The sequence below is a fragment of the Netta rufina genome (genome assembly GCF_964035555.1).
Source record: "Netta rufina genome assembly, chromosome: 17".
Taxonomy (NCBI): domain Eukaryota; kingdom Metazoa; phylum Chordata; class Aves; order Anseriformes; family Anatidae; genus Netta; species Netta rufina.
In genome coordinates this window covers 7,857,360-7,876,827 of record NC_140141.1, presented here as the reverse complement: position 1 = coordinate 7,876,827, position 19,468 = coordinate 7,857,360, and the positions used below count along the sequence as shown (strand labels likewise).

Genomic DNA, 19,468 nt, shown 5'->3' with positions numbered 1-19,468 from the left:
GTTGACGCGGCTCCGGCCGCCGGGCACGCTGGGGGCTGTAGTCCTGGGGGCTGTAGTCCTGGGGGCTGTAGGCCTGCCGCGCCGCACCTGCCGGCCGCGGGGCATGCTGGGGGCTGTAGTCCTGCAGGGCGCTGCCCGACAAGATGGCGGCGGCAGGCACCGCACCTCTCCAAAGCCCTTCCCCCGCTCCCCCGGGAAACAAAGCTCTGAGGCTGTAACTTCACGGCTTCAGAGCGACTGAACCAGGGCACCCAAAGGGAAGGTTGCGATGGACTGGCGTCCTTATGTGCTGGCAAGCACAAAAACCTTCTACCATTAAGTGCCTGGTAGGATGGCACCTGTCTGCTGTAGGAATGTAGCTTTGAGAAGCAGGTCAGAGAAGGTACTAGGCGTGCAAGGTTCATTAGGATAAATTTCATTAAGATAAGGCAAAAACATCTCGTCTCTTTAGTAAAAGATAAGTGAAAAACATCTGAGATGTGGGAGAGGAGACAAGCATCTCCTCTGCCTGCGCCTTTCACAGCCACTTCATCCACAAACACGGAACAACAAATTCCATCTGACGTCCACAGAGGCATCAAATCGTTCACTCACAAAACCCGAAGGCTGCCCGGCAGTTCTGTTCTGTGCTGAACAGAACAGTTTCTGTTCTGTGTGAACAGAACTGACAGTTCTGTTCAGTGCTTTCCCAGCTTGGCTTGGTGGCTCTCTCATCCCAGCCCAGCAGTACTCCTTGTGGCGATTTCTTTCTAACTGTTACAGACACTGGGATTCCTCTCACAGACTGTAACACCATTTCAGCTTGATTATTTTGCTTCACAGATGTCAAAGCACCAGATGCTTCAAAGTATGTTTTACTCAGGCAGATCAGGCAGAGCTCAGTGTGCTTATAGGCCTGGTTTTTGAAATGTGTCACTTCTCAGAGACAAAAGTACAGGGGGAAAAAAAAACAGATGGAAGCATGTCACATAACAGAAAGAGCTGTATGGTTTCCCACCTTTCTGGTGAGACAGAAAAGTGAAATCAGCAGGAGGTTTTGCAAACTGCTCCTCTGGCTGGACAAGGCAAAAAACTCCCAAACAGAAACCCTTGCATGGAAATGTTAAGGAAGGAAGAATATTCCCAAATGTAGTTTAATACTGAATTAAGATACCATTAAGTTCAAACTACAAGTAAAACAAAGAGTTGATGAGAAAAATGCTGATGGGAAGTTCTGTGTCTTTGATTCTTGATATATGTATGACTTCCACAACTATGAGAATGTTTGTGCATAGCACAGATACACAGTGCCATAACCATTGTTTGAGTCTTGTGACTTAGATCATGAAAAAGTGAATACATCAAATTAATTTATTCTCATGCATGCCATGAGAATGAACTGGCAACCAGGCTACAGTTTTTTTTTCCTACCTCTAACCAATTACTGACTACCAGATACATTGAAAAACAATACACATAACACCTTTAGAATATACATAAACATTAATGGTATTTATATCCCTATCGTGCAAGTGATATTTAGCTGACTTCTTAGTTTCATCAAGGAAAGTATTCCCTTGCATCGTTTATTATTGCCATTCAATTTAATTCCTTCACCAGTGGGAGTAAATCTGGGTTTACCTACTGTTTTAAATAAGATTAATCGGACAGGAACAGCCTTCTCTGTAAACAAGCTTAACATTTACAGTCTCTTCTTGTAGAACGTCCTTTCCACTCACCCAGTCTTATTCACTGTCTATCTCTGGATATTTTCCATTTTAAAAAGAAAATACTCACTAGGAGTGGAACAAGGGTACTGTAAACATGGCATTATAGAAATGCATAATTATATTCCATTTTTTCTGAGACATAAAGGAAAGTATTAAAATGAACACTGGGCATTGTAAGTATTCCCTGGCTATGTCGTCTACAGCAGTAACTGTATTTCTTTACAAATTGCTTTTGTTATCATAAGATATCCAAACAATACAGGCTATTCTTAGCATTGCTCTTACTTCCATGATTAAAATAGCACAGGAAAAAAAATCCTCTATTACTACTGAAATTCCTGTGACTATAGACGTACATGGTGACTAGTCTAAGCTGGTCCAAATTTCAGAAGCTCGTCCTTGTTTTAACCAGCATCTGGAGGACACCATTTATACCTTTGGGGCCTCATTAACTTCTCAGTAATCTGATATTACACTGAGATGCCGAAGTTTTGCTTACGTGCTGAAGTTGTGCCAAGCCATGCTGCTTTACTGTCTTGGTGAAAATGAGTAAGCTTGTCTCATTAGAGAAATTTTCACAGACAGTAAATACACTGCTAGTGTGGGTAGTGGAGCTTCACAATGCGTGTCCTAGGACATAACCACAGTAATTTTCAGATACTATCTCCATTTGCACCCCAGCTACAAATTTCCCAGTGCAATCCACCACCATGCACAACAGTTCCAGCAGGGCTGCTGGATGACTGCGTTGTCATGGGTTTTGCCAAGCCTACGTGCTACTGTAAACTGTACGAAGGCTCAGGACATCTGTTTTTATATTGCTGAACACTTCCCAGCTGGCACGTTCAAACCCACACGAGACCTGTATAGTCACAGGCCATCTCTGTCAGTGGACAAGCCTCAGGCAATATCCTTGGTCTCTTTCTGAAAGGCTCCCTTGGCACTAATCTCCACTTGTTACCTTACCTGTTCCCTTGTAAGGCTCACCTCTAGCAGGAGACCTTAGCTCAGGATTCACCCATTTTCTATCAGGTAGCACAAGCTGCACTTCCAAGCTGTTTTCCACCTCAGCGTCCTCGGGACTGGTGGGTATGCTCACAGCGGGGCCAAAGCCCTCTGGTGGTGTCACCTTGGCTCTGACAACTCTTTCAGACACTAGGCCCCCTCCTCTCCCTCTTCCAAAGCACCTCAGAGCTGTGTAAATACCTTTATAAAGCTCTTTGTTCCCATCCCGGATGTGCTCCTCTGCTCAGATCCTAGCACTGCACACATCTGAACAACGATTCCCCTCAAATCCGCCTCCTTCCTTTCTCTCCCCACCGGTTCAAACGCTGGCTGCGGCTGACGACCTGCACTTCTCGCTCTTTTCAGAAGTGGACACCCGGCGCTGCCCCCGCAGGCTGCCGAGCTGCAATCAAAGCAGAGCAAAACGTCAGAGCAGAAAGCCGACAGGGAGCCGTGGGGGCTGAACGCGGGCAGAACGCGGCCCGGCTGATGTGAGACCGGCACGGGGGTCCTGGGGGAGGCCGGGCAGGAGGCACCAACCGCCCCCTGCCCCGGGGGAGCCCCGTGCGGGCGGAACGCGGCCCCGGGGCCCGGCGGGGAGGGAAGGGGAGGCCGGGCCGGTCCCTTCCGCCGGGGCCGGGCTTCCGGGCGGTCAGGTGACGGCGGCCGCTGGCAGGGGAGCGGCTCCGCGGCTCGGGGGAGCGGTGGGACCCCGGTGAGCGTGGGCCGGGGGCGGAGGGGGCGCGGGGAGGTGCGGGGTGGGGAGCCGGGAGCGGCCCGGAGGGGCCGGGCACGGGCAGCGCCGGGAGGCCGGGGCCGCTCCGCCCGCCTTCAACGAGCGGGGCGGGGGCTCCGGGGGGCTCCGGGGGATAGGGGCAGCCCCGGTGCCGGTGCCGGGGCGCTGCGGGGCAGCCCCGGCTGTGGTCCCGGCGGCCTGCCGTGTGCCGGCCCCGCTGCCTGACCTCCGGCCCTTGCTGCCGCCGTGGCGGTGTGCTGGGCCCGGGGCCACCCGGCGGCGTTTTCTGGCGAAATTCCCGTGCTGGGCGGCTTCCCGAGCCTCCCCGGCCGAGCCGAAACTCTCCTGCTCCTCCTCCTCCTCCTCCTCCTCCTGCTGCTGCTGCGAGGGGCGCCTGGCGCTGGGCAGGGTGCGGGGCGGCCGCAGGGACCCGAGCCGCTTCGGGTGCTGGGCTGGGAGCTGCCTGGCGCCCCTCGAACCCAGTTTGAGTGGGTTTCTGTTTTCTTTTTTCTTTTTTTTTTACATCGTGATGTTAACGTGGTTAGCCCACGGAGCACTTAATGTTTTACATAACACTCCAAACCAGGAAAATGCTGGGGCAGTATTACCCAACTGGTTATATCAGTTTGCTTTTTCTCGCTCTTTTTTTTTTTTTTTTTTTTCCTCCTGTAGACTTTGTGAGGTAAGAGGATAAAATCTTTGTTTAAGGATTTGTACAATGTTTTCTTGCAGTCTATATTACGCTCCTAGGGAATGGTTAAAGAAAGAGGATTATTGTAGTCACTTCCTTTTTTTGACAGCGTGTGACAGTGGCTGGCATTTGTGAGGTACGTTGAATCCTCGGAGCTGCCAAAAGCGCCTTTCAGCTGGGCTCTTACCCTGGAAGCAGCGACTAACCCAGACCTGCGCTGCAGAATCCCAATTAATGAAATGAGGCCAAGCAAGGGCACATTGGTTTGTAAGGCAAACGGGTGCTCTTGAAAGATCAAGTGATCACACAAAGTTGTATGTTGGGAGCACTTTGTGGCAGTACTAAAAAGCAGCTACGTGATGCTGGCCAGCTTCCAGGAAGTGAAAAGATGAAGTTGCAGAAAATGTTTCTGAGGAGTTAAAATGTAACGTGTTTGGTGGACAGAGTAAAAAGGTAGTCAGAGATAAATGGGTATTTAATGATTAACTGTGGGACAGCCATGTACTTGGTAACATCTATCTTAAAGTTACTGTCAAGAAGTAAATGTACTTTCTTCCAGACATTGCCAACGATTACCAGCTCAGATTATCTGTTACTTCTACTTGAAGTCCAGACAACTGTAATAGGTTAAGAATCAGATTCTTGTTACGCTTGTGAGCAGGAGGTATTTATACAAACAATACTGAGCAATACTTTTTAGATTTAGCTAGGATTTCTAATGTTAATATTCCTTTTATGCAATCTATAATGTATCTAAAAATGCCATTATCATTGTGGTAATAAGAAAAATAAGCTGACATTTTCCTTTCCATTTGAACAGCAAGAAGTTCAGAAACTAAATCAGAACTTTCAGAAAGGAACTACATTTGGGACTGTTTCTGTAATTCCAGACAAAATAAGAGCCATTGGCAAAGAAATATGGAAAAGTGTCTTTCTAGTGGAATTTGAAATCTAACTAGGCGCCTCTTATTTCATTGCTATGTGTTAGACATTGCAAAAAGAAAGAAATTCTAGGTTTTATAAATAATCTAGCCAGAGTCCTATCTCTTCACTGGATATTATTCTTATGGCTCATGAAAGAAGATTAAAAAGTAAATACTTCAAACATTCTAATATTGTAGTGCTGTGAACATATTCTACAACTGTTTCACACTGATGACATCAGCTTCTAATTTATGTTCTCTCTCTGTGTCTTTCTCAGGCTGAATTATTGTTCACCTGCTCTGTTTCCAATGGAATTTTTCGTATGCTTTAACTTATGCTGAAAACTCTCCCAGTCTGTCTTGAACAGTTTTTCTTGTATTTTTAGAGTCAGGTCAGTGTATTTTGGCAAATACAGTCACTTTTACTTTGCTGAGTCCAGAAATATGATCTTTTACTCTATCTATTGTGCTTACATTTTCCTGGTGTGCAGTTTCTCCCACTAGATTTACAGATTAGTTTTTAAAGTATTTGAGTAAAATTTCTTTCTTATTGCCTGTTAGTGAGATTTATATTAGCACACAGACCTTACCTGTTTCCCATGTTTAATTCTTTCAGGGAGCAGCTCCCAGCTGTCAGGAAACATTCAGGTCCCAGTGTGCCATCTGTTTCTTGGAGGTCTGCTTTCACCAGCTCTGTTCAGCCACACTTACTCTTTACACAGCTCTGTGGGATTCATGCTGGATCCCTAAACATGTAACTTTCCTTACACATCTTCTTCGACTTCCACCTGACTTTGCCAGTTTAGGAAGCCTATTGAGGATGTTTTTTTGTTTCTTAACCACTCATCTACTGCCACTCTTGGTCTCCTGATGTAGTCAATGTCAGCGATTCAGTCACTTTCAGAGCAGCCTGTTGGGATATCACAGAGGTGATGATTAAAATGCTAATTAAAAGGCATTTGTACTAGTTGTTTATTTCAAAGATAAATTTCAACGATCAAAGATTTTCCTATAAATATCTAGAGAGCAAAGAAATAAAGAAAAAGAGAAAAGTTTTGAGTGCTTGTAGTTAAATAACAGCTGATTTTTGTATCTTTCCTTTTGTTTTGTTTGCAACTCATCATGCCTGTAGTGTTAATTTGGACACCTGATCAAGGGCAAAGGTTTAGCAAACTGCACTGACATCTGTCCAGTCAGTCCTCTCTAAATTCTGTTAACTTAGCTCCAAAAATTTTAAGATAGCCCAGTGCACTCAGTCTTCCTCCTGAGCTCTCTGTTGAACAGCAAATGGGGTCTGCTTGGCCTGCTCTGTTTATTTGCCTCCACCCCTCCCCACCCCCAATTTTGTCTTGCAGTTTAAGTGGCTCAAGTGCTATTTCAACAATTTTGAGCTTGTCCTACATCTGGAACAAGTTGAATTTGCAGTTGAGCTTCTGCTTTAGGATTCACAGACCACACTCGCAAGTGACACGATACACAATTATCAAATGTACATTTTAGTCATAGGATGCTGTTTCATGCTTGCATCTCTGTAAGTGTCCAGCGTGCTTTGCAGATCAACAGCCACGGACAGCGCTTGCTGTGGACCTAGTTATGTTAAGCCATATTCCACAGAGAAGAATAAAGGATCGTGAAGGCTTTCCAGAATAAGATAGTTCATTTTTATTGTTACATTTTGATACATTTTTGATATTTTAAATTGTTTAAATCCTAATAGGTCATTAGGCACATTCAGCCTATGGAGAAAGAATTAAGAGAGGATTCCAGTACAAAGTAAAAATGACCTTCCAGGAGAGTAGATTCAGTGCCTGTCACGTTATATCATTTTAATCTTTCTTCTGTCTCAGCCACCTTTATTCCATTGCATTAATTATACTTCTGTGGATTTCTCTATCATGTCTTCATAAGTTGCTGATTTCTTTTCATTTTTCATAGTTACTGAAGGCTATTTTTTTTGGTTTGGTTTAGTTTTCTAAGCAGGTGTTTGTGAAGATAAAGTGTTTTTTTTTTTTTAATGATTCTTCATATTTCTGGGGTTAAATATATGAAATTTGATTTGGAGAAAAGAACTTTGCTTCCCGCATTGGATTTAGGGACATGTAAATTAATTTATTTGCCTCCTGCACATGTTTACCTTATGTTATATGGTTAGATACGAGAGCCAAGCATCTCTTGTACCCGTTCCATAAAATGATGTCAGCATTTTTTACAATGTGTTGTAGTTTCCTTAACTCCCTAAAACTAAGGAGACTAAGTCTCCTTAGTTTTCTTAATGTTGATATTAATTTCCAGCACACTTGTATTGGTCTGAGCTGATAAGCTTTCAAACATCACTGAAGAAGATAGGTTGATGCTACTAAAGATTCTGGTAGTAAGGATGTGTGAAAACTCAGCTTGTTTAGCGCGTAGTTTGTGGGCTGGCAGTGTTTCCATCTGCCTTGAACTAACATGAATTTTAATTTTGTACAATAAACTACCTTGCTGCTGAGTGTAAATGAGGTCACAGTGTGAAATGCTAAGAGTCAGCAGTGTTGAAAGCAGTGTATGTTGAAGTACAGCATCTGTGAATACTGAGCTGCCCTTCTGGGACACTGTGTGAAATGATGTAACTGAGTGAAAAGCTCTACAGAAATAAATTTCATCTCTCTTGCTGTAACTTAGTATCATTGCTGCAGTACTTCTGTGACGCTCGAGTACGATGCTTTACTTGATGTTTTCTTGACCGTGCAGTTGGATTATATTTTATGAAAAAGCTTTTGAGAATAACAGCTAGAGATGCTGAGGTTTTATTTTGCTCCCACACACTTGTGCTTCAGCACTGCTACAAAGACAGAACACTGAGGAAGCTTTTAAAGCTTGTGGGGTAAGTTTGTAAGGAAATTAGCTTCTGAAAAATCTAGTGTGCACTTTTCACATGTTTAACTGCACTTGCAAAAGGTTCAGATAGTCACCTGGTTCTTTCTCTCAACCTTTTCTAGATATTCATATCCCTGCAACAGCAGCATGATAACAGATTTATAAAAAGCACAGTGGATTTTTTTAAACATTTTTGTTTTGGTTAAATAATTTTTGTAACTGCTGAAACTGTCTCTAGTTCCTATATTTAAGTCTTGAAATAGTAAAAGTGTTTCTGGAAATGTAAATGTCTTCTGCTGAATCTCAGAGTTTCAAGTACTATGGAATTTGTATATCGAGGAATTAGACTGGAGAGGTTGTTGCTGCTGAAATAAGTTATCGTCGTATTTATCAAAGAAGATCATGAGAGTTGAAAGCATGTCAGCAGCACATTTAAGCTTAGCACTTAGAAATGTTTGATAGTTTGAAAGTATGACTAGGTGAGCTCATCTTTCTCACAGCAAGTGGTGTTAAAAGCCAGGTTGTACTAAAGGACCAAGTTATCTCTTGGACATGTTAAACTAAAACCATCAACAGGAGGATTCAGGTGCTTCTTAGGTAAATCACTGCCAGTTTGTAAAAGGTCAAGAATACAATGCTGTAATGCCAATAATGTGTTGGTTTTTTTGTTGTTTTTTTTTTTTCCCTTTCTCATTTTTAGGATTCCAACAGGAAAATTTTCTTGATCTTGTATCTGTGCAGCTCCTCAGAATGGCAAGTAAAGGACCCACAACTTCCACATCAACAAAGAGCTCCAGTACTGGAGGGACCAGTGGCAGCAGTAGCAGTAATGGTGCTGGGGAAAATACGAATCAGGACAACACTTTTGAATGTAACATCTGTTTAGACACTGCCAAGGATGCAGTTATCAGCTTGTGTGGACATCTCTTCTGGTAAGTACTCCAAGTCCCCACAGATAAACCAGATCACCGTGCACCTCTATGATCATGTAAAAGCATATTTTTCTTTTTACTTTTTTTTTTTTTATAATTCTAAATGTCAAATAAAAATCTGTTTGTCTTAAGCTGAATAAGGACCATGTCTTTGGGTTAGAAGCAGTTTGCGTTTGCATCTAAACTGCTTTTATCTATTAAACGTTCATGTTCCTAAGAGCAAGTTTCTTGCATCTTAAACCTTCTGGATTATTTTGTAAAAGCAAACAAATGAGGAAACCTCCTTAAACAGTTCGATGTTGATTAGTTGTGTGTGTTGTTTAATCAGTGCTGCCTGGTCTAGCATAGTTATCTTGTTCCTATCTAAATTCTTTCTAACCTGTGCATACCTAAAACTACATCTGAAAGCAGTTATTTTTTTATTCTTAAAAAACATGCTTTTACATGTGATCTAATTCTCTTTACCCATGGTATGCAGTTGTAATTACTAAATTTTCAGTTCTTTGATTTGTTTTGGTTATGTATTGCACAAGTATGTTAAGCATGTCACATTTATTTAAGTAGCTTGGTCAACCCTTATGTAGGATTGACATGTCCAAATGTGTTGGGTTTTTTGTTTGGTTTACAGTGGAAGCTAAATTGTGCTTATTAATAAGGAGGCCTAAAAGAGCACTTCTATCTGCTAATATATGTAACATCTAAAGGTACGGGTTTTTAATTTAAAGGAGATAGAAAATCACATGATGATGACATAGAAGTTATTGCAATAATTTTATCTTAATATCGCGAAAGGATTTGGAAAACTGGAACTGTAAAAAATAACACTTATCTTGTTCAAATAATGTTGGAAAGACTGTTTTGAGAGCAGATGGCTATTCAGCATTTTTATCTTGTAGTTTTCTTGTTTGCCTTCAATGTTGAGTTGCCACATTAATTTAACCTTAGGAGTAGTACTGTGTAATGGAGGTTTCTCTGTCTTGAGAAACCTGGTCTGATCTCACAGCTGACCCTGTCCTAAGCAGCAGACTGCACTAGAGGCTGCCTGAGATCTGTCCCTTCCAGCCTGAATTATCCCATAATTCTATGAATGTGCCCAGTGTTTTAGCTAAATGTCTCTTGCATGACTTCTGGTAAGGTCCTGGAGTCTCATTACTGGTATTTTTCTAATTTGCATATTAGCTCAAGGATATCTTCCATGGGATCAGTAGGGAAAATCCACAGTAAACACCAGAAGATGAATTGTATCTCTCTAAAGAGTCCCCCTCTGTATGGGGCTTTGGTATAGATGAAGATGCAGGAATCAAAGGCGATACGGAGAGAATCATGTTCACAACATAGTTAGATTGCATAACCTGAAAGGACCAGTGGAGATCAGGCTTGGGCTGTGCTTTCAAAAATTGTTTTAATGGGAGGTTATGGAACTGGCCCAGCTGGATTCCAGGGTTCTGTTGTCTGTAAGCTGTGCTATCCATGGTACACTTCATATGTTTGTCAGATCGAGTTGTCAGTAACTAATTCTGTTTTTCCCTTTTTTCTTCTCTGTGAACAAATTGTCCTGGGAATGCTCACAGTTGGCCTTGTTTACACCAGGTAAGACAGGTTTCCTTTTACTTCGTCTTTCATCAGCTCCAATGACTCAATAAAGCCCTCGGTTCTCTGGAGTATCCCCCTCTTCAAATGCGCTTCTATCTCTCCAGGGCAACTGCAGCGTGCTAATGCAACTTCATGTGCAACAACTTGCAATCGAGTCTTTTGGAAAAAAGAAAACTTAGATTCTATTCTGCTTACCTCCGACTTTTCATGTTATTAACCACTGGACATTTGTGGTTTTGTTAGGAGAATTACTGTAGGCTGTTTACTGAAGTGTAGTTTACAGGCTTAAATGCTGAGTGCACTTGTTGCATATGTAGTGTTGCACATTGTGGTACCATTATAAGAAAGGAAGATGACAGGAAGGTACCTGTGCTAGCCCTTGGCCTGTGAGGGACTTTGGTACTGTTTATTTCATAACATTTTCTCCAGTGCCATTCTGAATCTGTATGCATCAGCAAATAGATCATGGCAGACAGGCAAAATGCCAACACTTCAAGAGTACTTGGCATTTAGTATAATGTTTTCCACTGTGGCTTTCTGAGAAGTTGCTAAATCTCTCTGCCTGGATGCAAGTTAGGTTTGCATGTTGTTGTTTCCATGGTCTTTTACTAGTTTTCTCATAATTTCCTTCTGTTCTTTTTTTTAAGTGGCTAGAAACCAGGCCGAACAGACAAGTATGCCCTGTGTGCAAAGCAGGAATCAGTCGAGATAAAGTTATTCCTCTGTACGGAAGAGGCAGCACTGGACAACAGGACCCCAGGTAATGAACCCAAATACAACTATTTGTGTGAAAACTACCAGGGTTTAAGGTAAAACTACTGAAGTGTTTGATTCACAATGTGAGATATGTTGCCAAAAGATGGACAGAACATTCAACTCTGCCAAATATTTCTGGCCCTTTCAGCGCTTGGGTCTACAGACCTTACTTCTTGTTCAACTGGCAATTTGTTTTAATTTGAATTGAGTGTTAATTATCAGTTATAAATGGTAGGTTGCATGGAATTATGTTATCTGACTGGAGAAGCTTATATCAGATGTTCACGGCCTTCATTGGTCCTCAGTTTCCAGCCTTTGCAATGGAATATTTTATTACTCAAAAGTGCAATATCTTAGGTTAAGGATGTGATCCTGAAGGTTCATGTAGCTAGTTGGTCTAGTCTAGTTGGTCACACACTACCTCCAGCTTTGCTGCAGTACGGCCCTGTGAGAGTGTGCTCCATGTTTGTTCTTATTAGTCAGATTTTTGCAGATACTTATTAGATCTTATTAGTCAGATATATTGCAGATACTGTTGTCATGCATCCTTGCACTTGAGCTAATTCCACAACTTCCTGCAGAGAGAAAACTCCGCCACGACCCCAAGGACAGAGACCTGAACCAGAGAACAGAGGGGTAAGTGGAGAAAAAAAAAGACTTTGAGCAATCAGGTTGTTTTTACTTAGGTGTTATTTTTCATCTTGGAGGACACAGTGTGTGCATAAGGTCCTGTATGAGGGTCCTGCAGAGATCACCAGAGGTTGTTAGTGAGTAACTGACAGCTGCTATGTGGCAGAAAATTCCATTTGCATAGTACTCTTTAGCATCCTAAAGAATGGACTAAGTTCAATTGCACTTGAAGTGGGATCTGTGGTTTGTTGAGGAGATTGCAGAGTGAACTTAAACAGCAGCTGGCATATGGTGAAGACATAGGAGTGAGGCAGTAGGACAGACCACAGTGTTTTCTAGCATGATGACAGTGACCTGATGAAACAATTGCCTATTTCCGTGTAACTCAGCCTAGGGTCCTCAGAGAGCATGTACCTCACGATTCAAGCAAACAACTCTGCTGGGTGTGATTAAGGAACATCTTAGTTGTTCTCTCTCGCCAGGGAGTTGCTTTCTTATTAAATCATTTGCTGTGCTTGGTTCGACTTTTTTGCTGGTGCTGCAGGAAGTCAGTAGAGTCTGGTATGAAGACAGCAGTAGCCATGCTGCTTTCTTATTTCCTACAAAGGTAGGACTTGCCATGCAAGGTACTTTGCTGTCCCTTTTAGATAGTGACAGAGCACTTGACAAGAGTTGTGGTCAAGACTTAACTCATCAAATCTTATCATCAATCTCATCAAATACTTATCAGCCCAGAAATGTCTAGCTTTTATTATATGAGTGAAATCCTAATGGTACTCCACTGTTTGAAAAACCACTCTGGCCTATCATCTCCAGAGTTGAAATCACTGTTTTAATTCTGAAACCAGAGGACGGGTTTCCAGATTATAAAAGATAAAACTGTGAGTTGTCCAGTTTTCAAACATGACATAACTACTTGGATTCATATACAGTTGGTTCCCAAATAATACACCGCTTTTATACAGCAGGATTCATCTTAATTCAGAACACTTACCTTTTGATTTGACAGGGAATTTTAGTCTGGAGCTTCTGGGATCAATGTTGTTGCACTGTAAATCTTCCTTTTTATTTATTTTTTTCCCCTCTTTTATCCACGTCTTGCATTCCTGTCCCAGATGACTTTATATGGCATCTCAGTTAGAACCTTGGTGTGGCGGTGTTTTGTTTTTTGATACTGTTCTTATTTATGATGATCTTTGCATCCCACTTGCATTTTTTTTTTACATAATGTTTAGACAATGCACATGTATCAGAAAAATCAATGCAGTTTATTTTTCACAGTATCTTTCTTATAGCTATATGATTAATACCTATTAATACAGAATTATTGATAGAGTTTTAAAATGTTTCAAAAAGAATTGGTAATGTTGATTTTTTGATACATTGATGCATATATATACACATTATACTGTTTTAAATTGAGAAATTATAGAAACACTTCTGTTACTTTGCAGCCTTCAAGCAAGAAGTGTGATTCCTACTTTTCATTTTCTCAAACTCTTAGGTGCCTCTGGCAAGTTTGCTACTGTGTAAAACACTTTACCCATGAGAACTTGGGAAGTATTTAACAATAGTGGAAGACTGAAAGTTGCCAGGCTGCATGATACCCCTTCAGCCTTAAGAAAGCCAGTGAGAGGGAACATCTGCACTTCTGTAAAATATTTTGAAATAGGCTTTAAATTATTTGTACCTTTTTCTCCTCTTCCATTGTTTTGTTCTCTGCAGGGATTCCAGGGCTTTGGGTTTGGGGATGGTGGCTTCCAAATGTCATTCGGAATTGGGGCGTTTCCCTTTGGTATATTTGCCACAGCGTTCAACATAAACGACGGGCGACCTCCTCCAGGTACCGTGCATCCTATCTTCTCAGAGGGTCCTATCACAAACAGATCTTTTACAAACTCCTTCGTAACTTGGACAAATAGCCTGTTAAATGACAAACATTAATGGTAAAGTAAATCAGTACTGTATATAGAAACAGAGGATGAGGGGAAAATGCCCAGTGGAGAAAGGCAGTTTATTTCTTACATGTTTTGTATGAGGGCTTATATAACAAGCAAGTTTGTCACTTCTGTATTATTTGCTGGATGCCCTGTTGAGAGGCTAGAATGAGGGAGGGACAGTGACACTGGTGACTTTCCCCTTTAATTCTGAAAAATGAGGCAAGTTGGACTTGAGTTTCTAGTAAAAAAGAGTCCATAGGGGTGTATGGAGGACTGTTTTGAAATACATAAAAGGTGAAAATGAAAAAAATTAAACTGGTGCTTTTAGCCACAACAGAATGAAAGTGAAGATTGATCCTTTTTTCAGAAACTTACTTCAGAGACAGTCAGCTGTATTCCACAAGAAATAAATTTATGGTGAAATTACTTCACTGTTTTTAATTAAGGAAAAACAGCCAATTACTTCAACTAGTGTTACCTCTCTAAAAATTAAGTAATCCCTAGAAAACCCCCCTCCCCATCTGTGCTGTAGACAAACTGAGTCTACCTGTTTTGAAAGAGAAAACCTACTGCCCAGGGTTTTCTGGACTTCCTCTATGAAAGGTTCTGCCTGGCAGATTTTCCATGTGCCATACGGCCCAGGAATAGTAAGAACTGGCAGCACGTTCTTCATGTCACACCTGTGTTGTCTGTCAGTCAGATGAACTTGCCTATTAACTGCACTTCACTCTCCACTGAAAATTCGTGTGGAGATGTGACAGAGCAAAGAAACATGAAAATGTATGCTGCTGTAACAGCCATTGTTTCACAAACCCCTTTATCTGCTTTTCATCTGTGGTCTCAGTTCAGCAGTTCCAGAAAGGCACGTCTTGAGCTTTAACCTTGTGTGCTTCTCCTTAGTTCTCTTAGTCAAGCGTATACACGCAGCCTTGTTTTACTGTTTGCTTATTCAGAGAGATTTCACCTCGAGAGGAAGGAGCGCTCGGGCAGAGGTGGTAAGACTCCTTAGAATGGAGACACCTGGCAGTAGTGAAGTTAGCTCAGCGCTGTCCCCAGAAGTTCTCAGCACAGCCCTGTGCATACTCTAGCACTTGGAGCGGCCCACTCCTATTAGTCACGAGCAGGCTTACCGCAGGTCCTGATCCAGGGAGCTCATGCTTGTCTTCCTTTTGGTTTTCCATCACGGCTGGCCAATCTAAGAGTAGGAAATACTGACAGCAACAGTTTTTCAGCAGAGGGATTCCTTGCCTATTTGTCCATTTATGGATGTAGTATATGCAGAATACACAATATCCTGAAGAAGAGGAAGGTGCTGAACTGTTTTTTACTTCCTGTTTTCCAGCTGTTCCAGGGACTCCTCAATATGTGGATGAGCAGTTCCTATCCCGCCTCTTCCTGTTTGTGGCTCTGGTGATAATGTTCTGGCTGTTGATTGCATAAATCTCTTCCATTATTCTCTTTATTCATGGCCAGCAAGGCCATTGAAACAGTTACAAACTGCATCCCCATTCCCATTTTAAACCTCTTGGTGTCTGGTTCCATAGCTAACCATGGGTTTCAGAAATCGATGGTACCACAGCACAGTGAAGAATCTCGCATTTTGCACCAGAGTTGGAAATTAAACATTGGTTAAAGAGTGTATTTCAGCTCAGCTGTCTTGTACAACAGGTTCCTGCCACAAACCATGGGCCTAGCTTTGAGCTCTGCCCTTAAAAGAGTGCTGCTCTGAAATCCTGTGCCAAGCAGTTACAGCAGGTTCATGTGAAAGACAGTTGCCTCAAGGTAGGCTGGACAGGTAAGGAAAAACTTCTGCAGCGTGAACAGCGTCTCGTGCTTGGCAAATGTGACGGATCTGCCAGAGCTGTGGGTGTTATTCGTTGTCTTCACATCAACATCCGGCCACCTTCAGGAAATCATCTGCAGCACTGCTGGGAATCCTTGGGCACAGCACATGATGCAAATGGAACCAGCCATGGAGACTGGTTTCTCTTCTTGCCGTTTTTTTCCCAGAGTGATGGAAAACTCCTGCCTGAAGCAGCTCAAGTGGCTGTTAGAAGGGATACAAATTTATGCTGCAATTTTTTTAAAGCCTGAATTTTCTGGAGCCAGACACTGGAAGATTTTCTGGTGAAGCCGGGTGGGGAGGCCGAACAGTATGATATACCTGTCTGCCTCCCCCAGCCCCGCTCCCTACTGACAAAACAGTGTTGTCTTCCTTGGTTCTGTGCAGCGGCCATTGGCTGCACTTATGGATAATCCCCTCACAACCTTGCCACCATAGCTACGTTTCTTTTTCCCAGGGCTGTGAGACTTTCTACGCAAGGTCATGTACTCCAAATAAAATCCTGTAACAGACCTGAGACCAGCTTGTTTGGGAAGAGGAGCAAGGGCCATCTTTAAGTGAGCTTTGAGCTTAAGTTTGTCAAACTGTAAAATTATACAGAAGGAAAAATGAGATACTGCCTCTGCTGGCACGTGCCACAGTAGGGAACGTTTGGAAGAGCTTCTCTCTGCACCTGTGTACAGCTACAACATGCCACAACAGAACGGCTCTTGTGCGAGAGTCCCTGCAGTATCTACCAAAGATATTCATTTAAGTGCTGGAGAAGACCACAACCACTTCTGTGATGAGGGGAAAATATTTCAGAAGGTGAGCACTCTGTAGCCTCTTCAGAATCCTGTTGGGTATACAGCTTTAAAAAGTATTCCTGATGTATTTGTATAGATTCCTTCAGAACAGCAGATACGATGGATTTCCTAACAAGATGAACAATTTTGATATTTCTCTGACGAGGCAATTCCATGTCTTTCTTTTACTGTTTTTAGATTGTTTTGATTCAGATCACCCATAGTCATAATGATTTCCTGCAAGGTGAATATTGTGACTTCCCTCACAACAGACGTACGACTTACAAAACAGATCAACTCAGAGAAAGTTTGTTTCAATAGTTAGACTTTTTTCTCATGTGTATGGATAAGTTATGTGTACGGGCAGGGCACTTTGATTAATTGTTGTAGAAGCATATTTATGTAACTATAAAACGTTTACTTTGAGCAGCGTGTCAGAGGATGACTGATGTTTAACTTCCCAGCCTCCACACTTCCACCTGGCAGGTCCAAGTCTGAGAAGCAGTGGCGGCTGTGTCACGGCCTGTCAGGCTTAGGCCTGCCTTCCCCTGGCTGAGCGTATCGCTCACGTGAAGCCAGCCCCAGTGCGGGTTCAAGGTCTGTCCTACGGCGCTTCCAGACCCTTACCGTGTCCTGCATGAGGTTCTCAAGTGCACGGAACCTCACCTCACCTCCACGGGGTGCTGAGGACGAGGAGCGGGGACAGGCCGGAGATCGCCTCACTCACAGCCGCTGCGGGCGCGGGGCAGCAGCCCTGGCGCTGCGGGGAGCTGGGGGCAGCCTCCGGCGGGGCCGCAGACGCGTAACGGGGGCAGAGGGGCTGAACCGCCCCTGCTAGGCCGCGGGGTTATGGAAGCGGCGGGGTGACTGAAGCGGGCCGGGGGCGGCTGCCGTGTCCGGAGCCGTTCCCCCGCTGCCTCGTACCGCGGTGCCGGTGCCACCACAGCCGCCGCCAGCCCCCGCCGCGCTCCCTTCGCGCCCCGGCGCCGCCCTGCGCCTCAGAGCCCGCACGGTGGGCGGGCCTTACAGCGTGGCCGCGCCGCGATTGGTCCCCGCCGCGGTCAGCGCCACGCTGCGGCGCGGCGGATTGGCTCTCAGCCGTGAGGTGGGCGGAGCGCCTATTGGCCTGCGGCGATGAGCGGGGGGCGGGGCTCCGATCGGGGGCGTGTCCCGTCGGCGGCCCCGCCCCGCCCGCCCCGCCCCGCGAGGCCGCCGGGCGGTGATGGAGGCGCCGCCAGGTGAGGCCCGGCCCGGCCCGGCCCGGCCCGGGGGCGCCGCTGGGCGGGGGCGGGGGCGCCGCGGGGCCCGGAGGGCGTTGTGCGGGCGGGGGAGCTCATCCCGGGGCTGCTCCGGGCTCCGCCGCCGTCAGCAGCGGCTGGCTGCGGGCCCGCCGGAGGGGCCCGGCTGCGGGCAGCGGCTCCGGGCGGCAGGGGCAGGGCTGGGGCCGGGCAGGGGGCGGCCTCCGCCGGTTGCGGGCGGGCGCTGAGGGGCTGGCGGGGAGCGCCCGGAGGTGCTCGGTGGCCACCGAAGGAGGGGGGCTCGGTTCTGGGTTCTGCCTGGGCGCTTGTGCGGGGCCGTGCTGTGCCCGGCCGCTCCCCGCAGGCTGCTCGCACCCCGTGCTCCGGGCTGGGGCCCGGCTCTCCGCTCCGCTCTGCGCTCTCCCGGCTGCTGCCACCCCCCAAGCTGACGCCCCGCTCCTCCGGGCCGTGGTGGCTGCGGTGCTGTGCTGTGCGCTGACGGGCAGGTTCTGCTTGCTTTCATTAACCGCTCACAGTCACACCGCGCTGTCCTCTCGCCTCATTCTGTTGCCCTGCTGAACGTGTGACCTCGTGGTTGTCCCTTTGACTCATATCTACCAGTAACGTTCTCCACATCTAAACCGTGAAGATAAAGAGAGACTGGGGACTAAAGAAATCATCCTCCCCGTGAGCGAGAGGCACGCTTCTGAATGCTGAACTGTTAATCTAATGCGTCTTCCTTCGGCATCGCACAACTGGCTGTGCTGCAGCAGAGGGATTTCTGCAGAGTGAGAGGGAGCTTGTCTGGAGTAGCCATTTGATGTGGTCAAGAGAGGAGCTGTATGTTTCGGGGTGAAGTTGCAGGAGGAAGCAGGCTGCATCTGACCGCATGCTCTTAGCAGGTTCACCCCACCACGAGTTTTTGGTAATCGCCACTGACCTCAGAGAGAAACGTGTCCCCTTCAGTGAAGGAAGGGGCGATCGCCTGAGCAACTGCTGAGTTCTAACGTTCTTTAGAAACTGGAAGTCAGTGGTTAGTGGTTTTCCTCCTCTAAGCAGGCTTTCCTTGTGCAACTTAACTGCAAGTCAGCTTTTGGTAGCATGAAGAAACAGGTTTGAGACGCGCCCAGCTCCGTGGCGGGTCCTTTGCACCATCCTGTGCCCATCCAGATCCTTGACTCGTATTTGAAGATGCTCAAACAGCTGCCTGGATTTTGGATAGCATTTATCTGTGTGCCAAATGCTCTTTGTGCAAGGGTCTTCCTGCTGCTTTTTCCTTGCTTGTATGCATCCTAGACGTCTCTGGGGTTTTATGGCAGTTCTCTCAGAAGTTATTTTAACTTTCTTATTCACAATGCTTTCGGAAGGGACAATAGGCCGGTAGCATCTACCCCTCTTCCTAAGTCTGGCTCTAGCGTGACGTTGCTTGTACAGCCTCTACAGGAATATCCATTCGAGTGTGTAATTCCTTCCTGGTAGTCAAGTTGTACTCTGCCGAGTAGAGTTTTTCTTCCCTTTCTTTCTTTTCTGGGAAATCCAATTAATTATACAAGTGAGTGAAAATCTTAGGTGCTGAGTCAGTGGCACAGGGGAAACGGTAACGTGGCTTCCTGGCATAGCATGATTCTCTGTAGGAGCTGTCACACTGGGACAATAAGTTCCTGAAATCTCTGCTCTAAAGAGCAACGCAGCTGTAACCGAGCCATTTTCTGTGAAAAGTGATATTGCTTTCCTCTGCAGACTATGAAGGAGCACGTGGTGATGTTAGGTCTGAAGGGAAAAAGTCCATATAGATGTTAGGGTTCGTATTGGGAACTCCACTCTCTGGGGC

The 19,468-nt window shown here is 45.0% G+C and overlaps 2 protein-coding genes across 6 annotated transcripts in view; both read left to right on the top strand.

Moving 5' to 3' along the window:
- Positions 1-3,351: 3,351 nt before the first annotated feature.
- On the top strand, positions 3,352-16,831 carry RNF185 (ring finger protein 185). 3 transcript variants are annotated; one of them, XM_084297079.1, is made up of 7 exons: positions 3,352-3,429; positions 8,621-8,852; positions 10,424-10,442; positions 11,093-11,205; positions 11,783-11,837; positions 13,557-13,674; positions 15,114-16,831. In XM_084297079.1, the coding sequence occupies exons 2-7, from the start codon at positions 8,671-8,673 to the stop codon at positions 15,209-15,211; spliced, it is 585 nt and encodes a 194-aa protein (XP_084153205.1). In that variant the 5' UTR covers positions 3,352-3,429; positions 8,621-8,670; the 3' UTR covers positions 15,212-16,831. The 3 variants fall into 3 exon arrangements, with proteins under 3 accessions (XP_084153205.1, XP_084153207.1, XP_084153206.1); XM_084297081.1 differs by having other exon boundaries at positions 3,367-3,429; positions 8,662-8,852; XM_084297080.1 differs by lacking the exon at positions 3,352-3,429 and adding an exon at positions 5,342-5,456.
- Positions 16,832-17,597: 766 nt separating this feature from the next.
- LIMK2 (LIM domain kinase 2) overlaps positions 17,598-19,468 on the top strand; it is a 30,023-nt gene continuing 28,152 nt past the window's right edge. For 2 of the 3 annotated variants that reach the window (XM_084297121.1, XM_084297123.1), the window contains exon 1: positions 17,598-17,637. In XM_084297121.1, the coding sequence (XP_084153247.1) occupies positions 17,622-17,637 (16 nt within the window). In that variant the 5' untranslated portion in view covers positions 17,598-17,621. Of the gene's footprint in view, positions 17,638-18,258; positions 18,671-19,468 lie in introns of all 3 variants that reach the window. The other variant, XM_084297122.1, reaches the window with a different exon arrangement.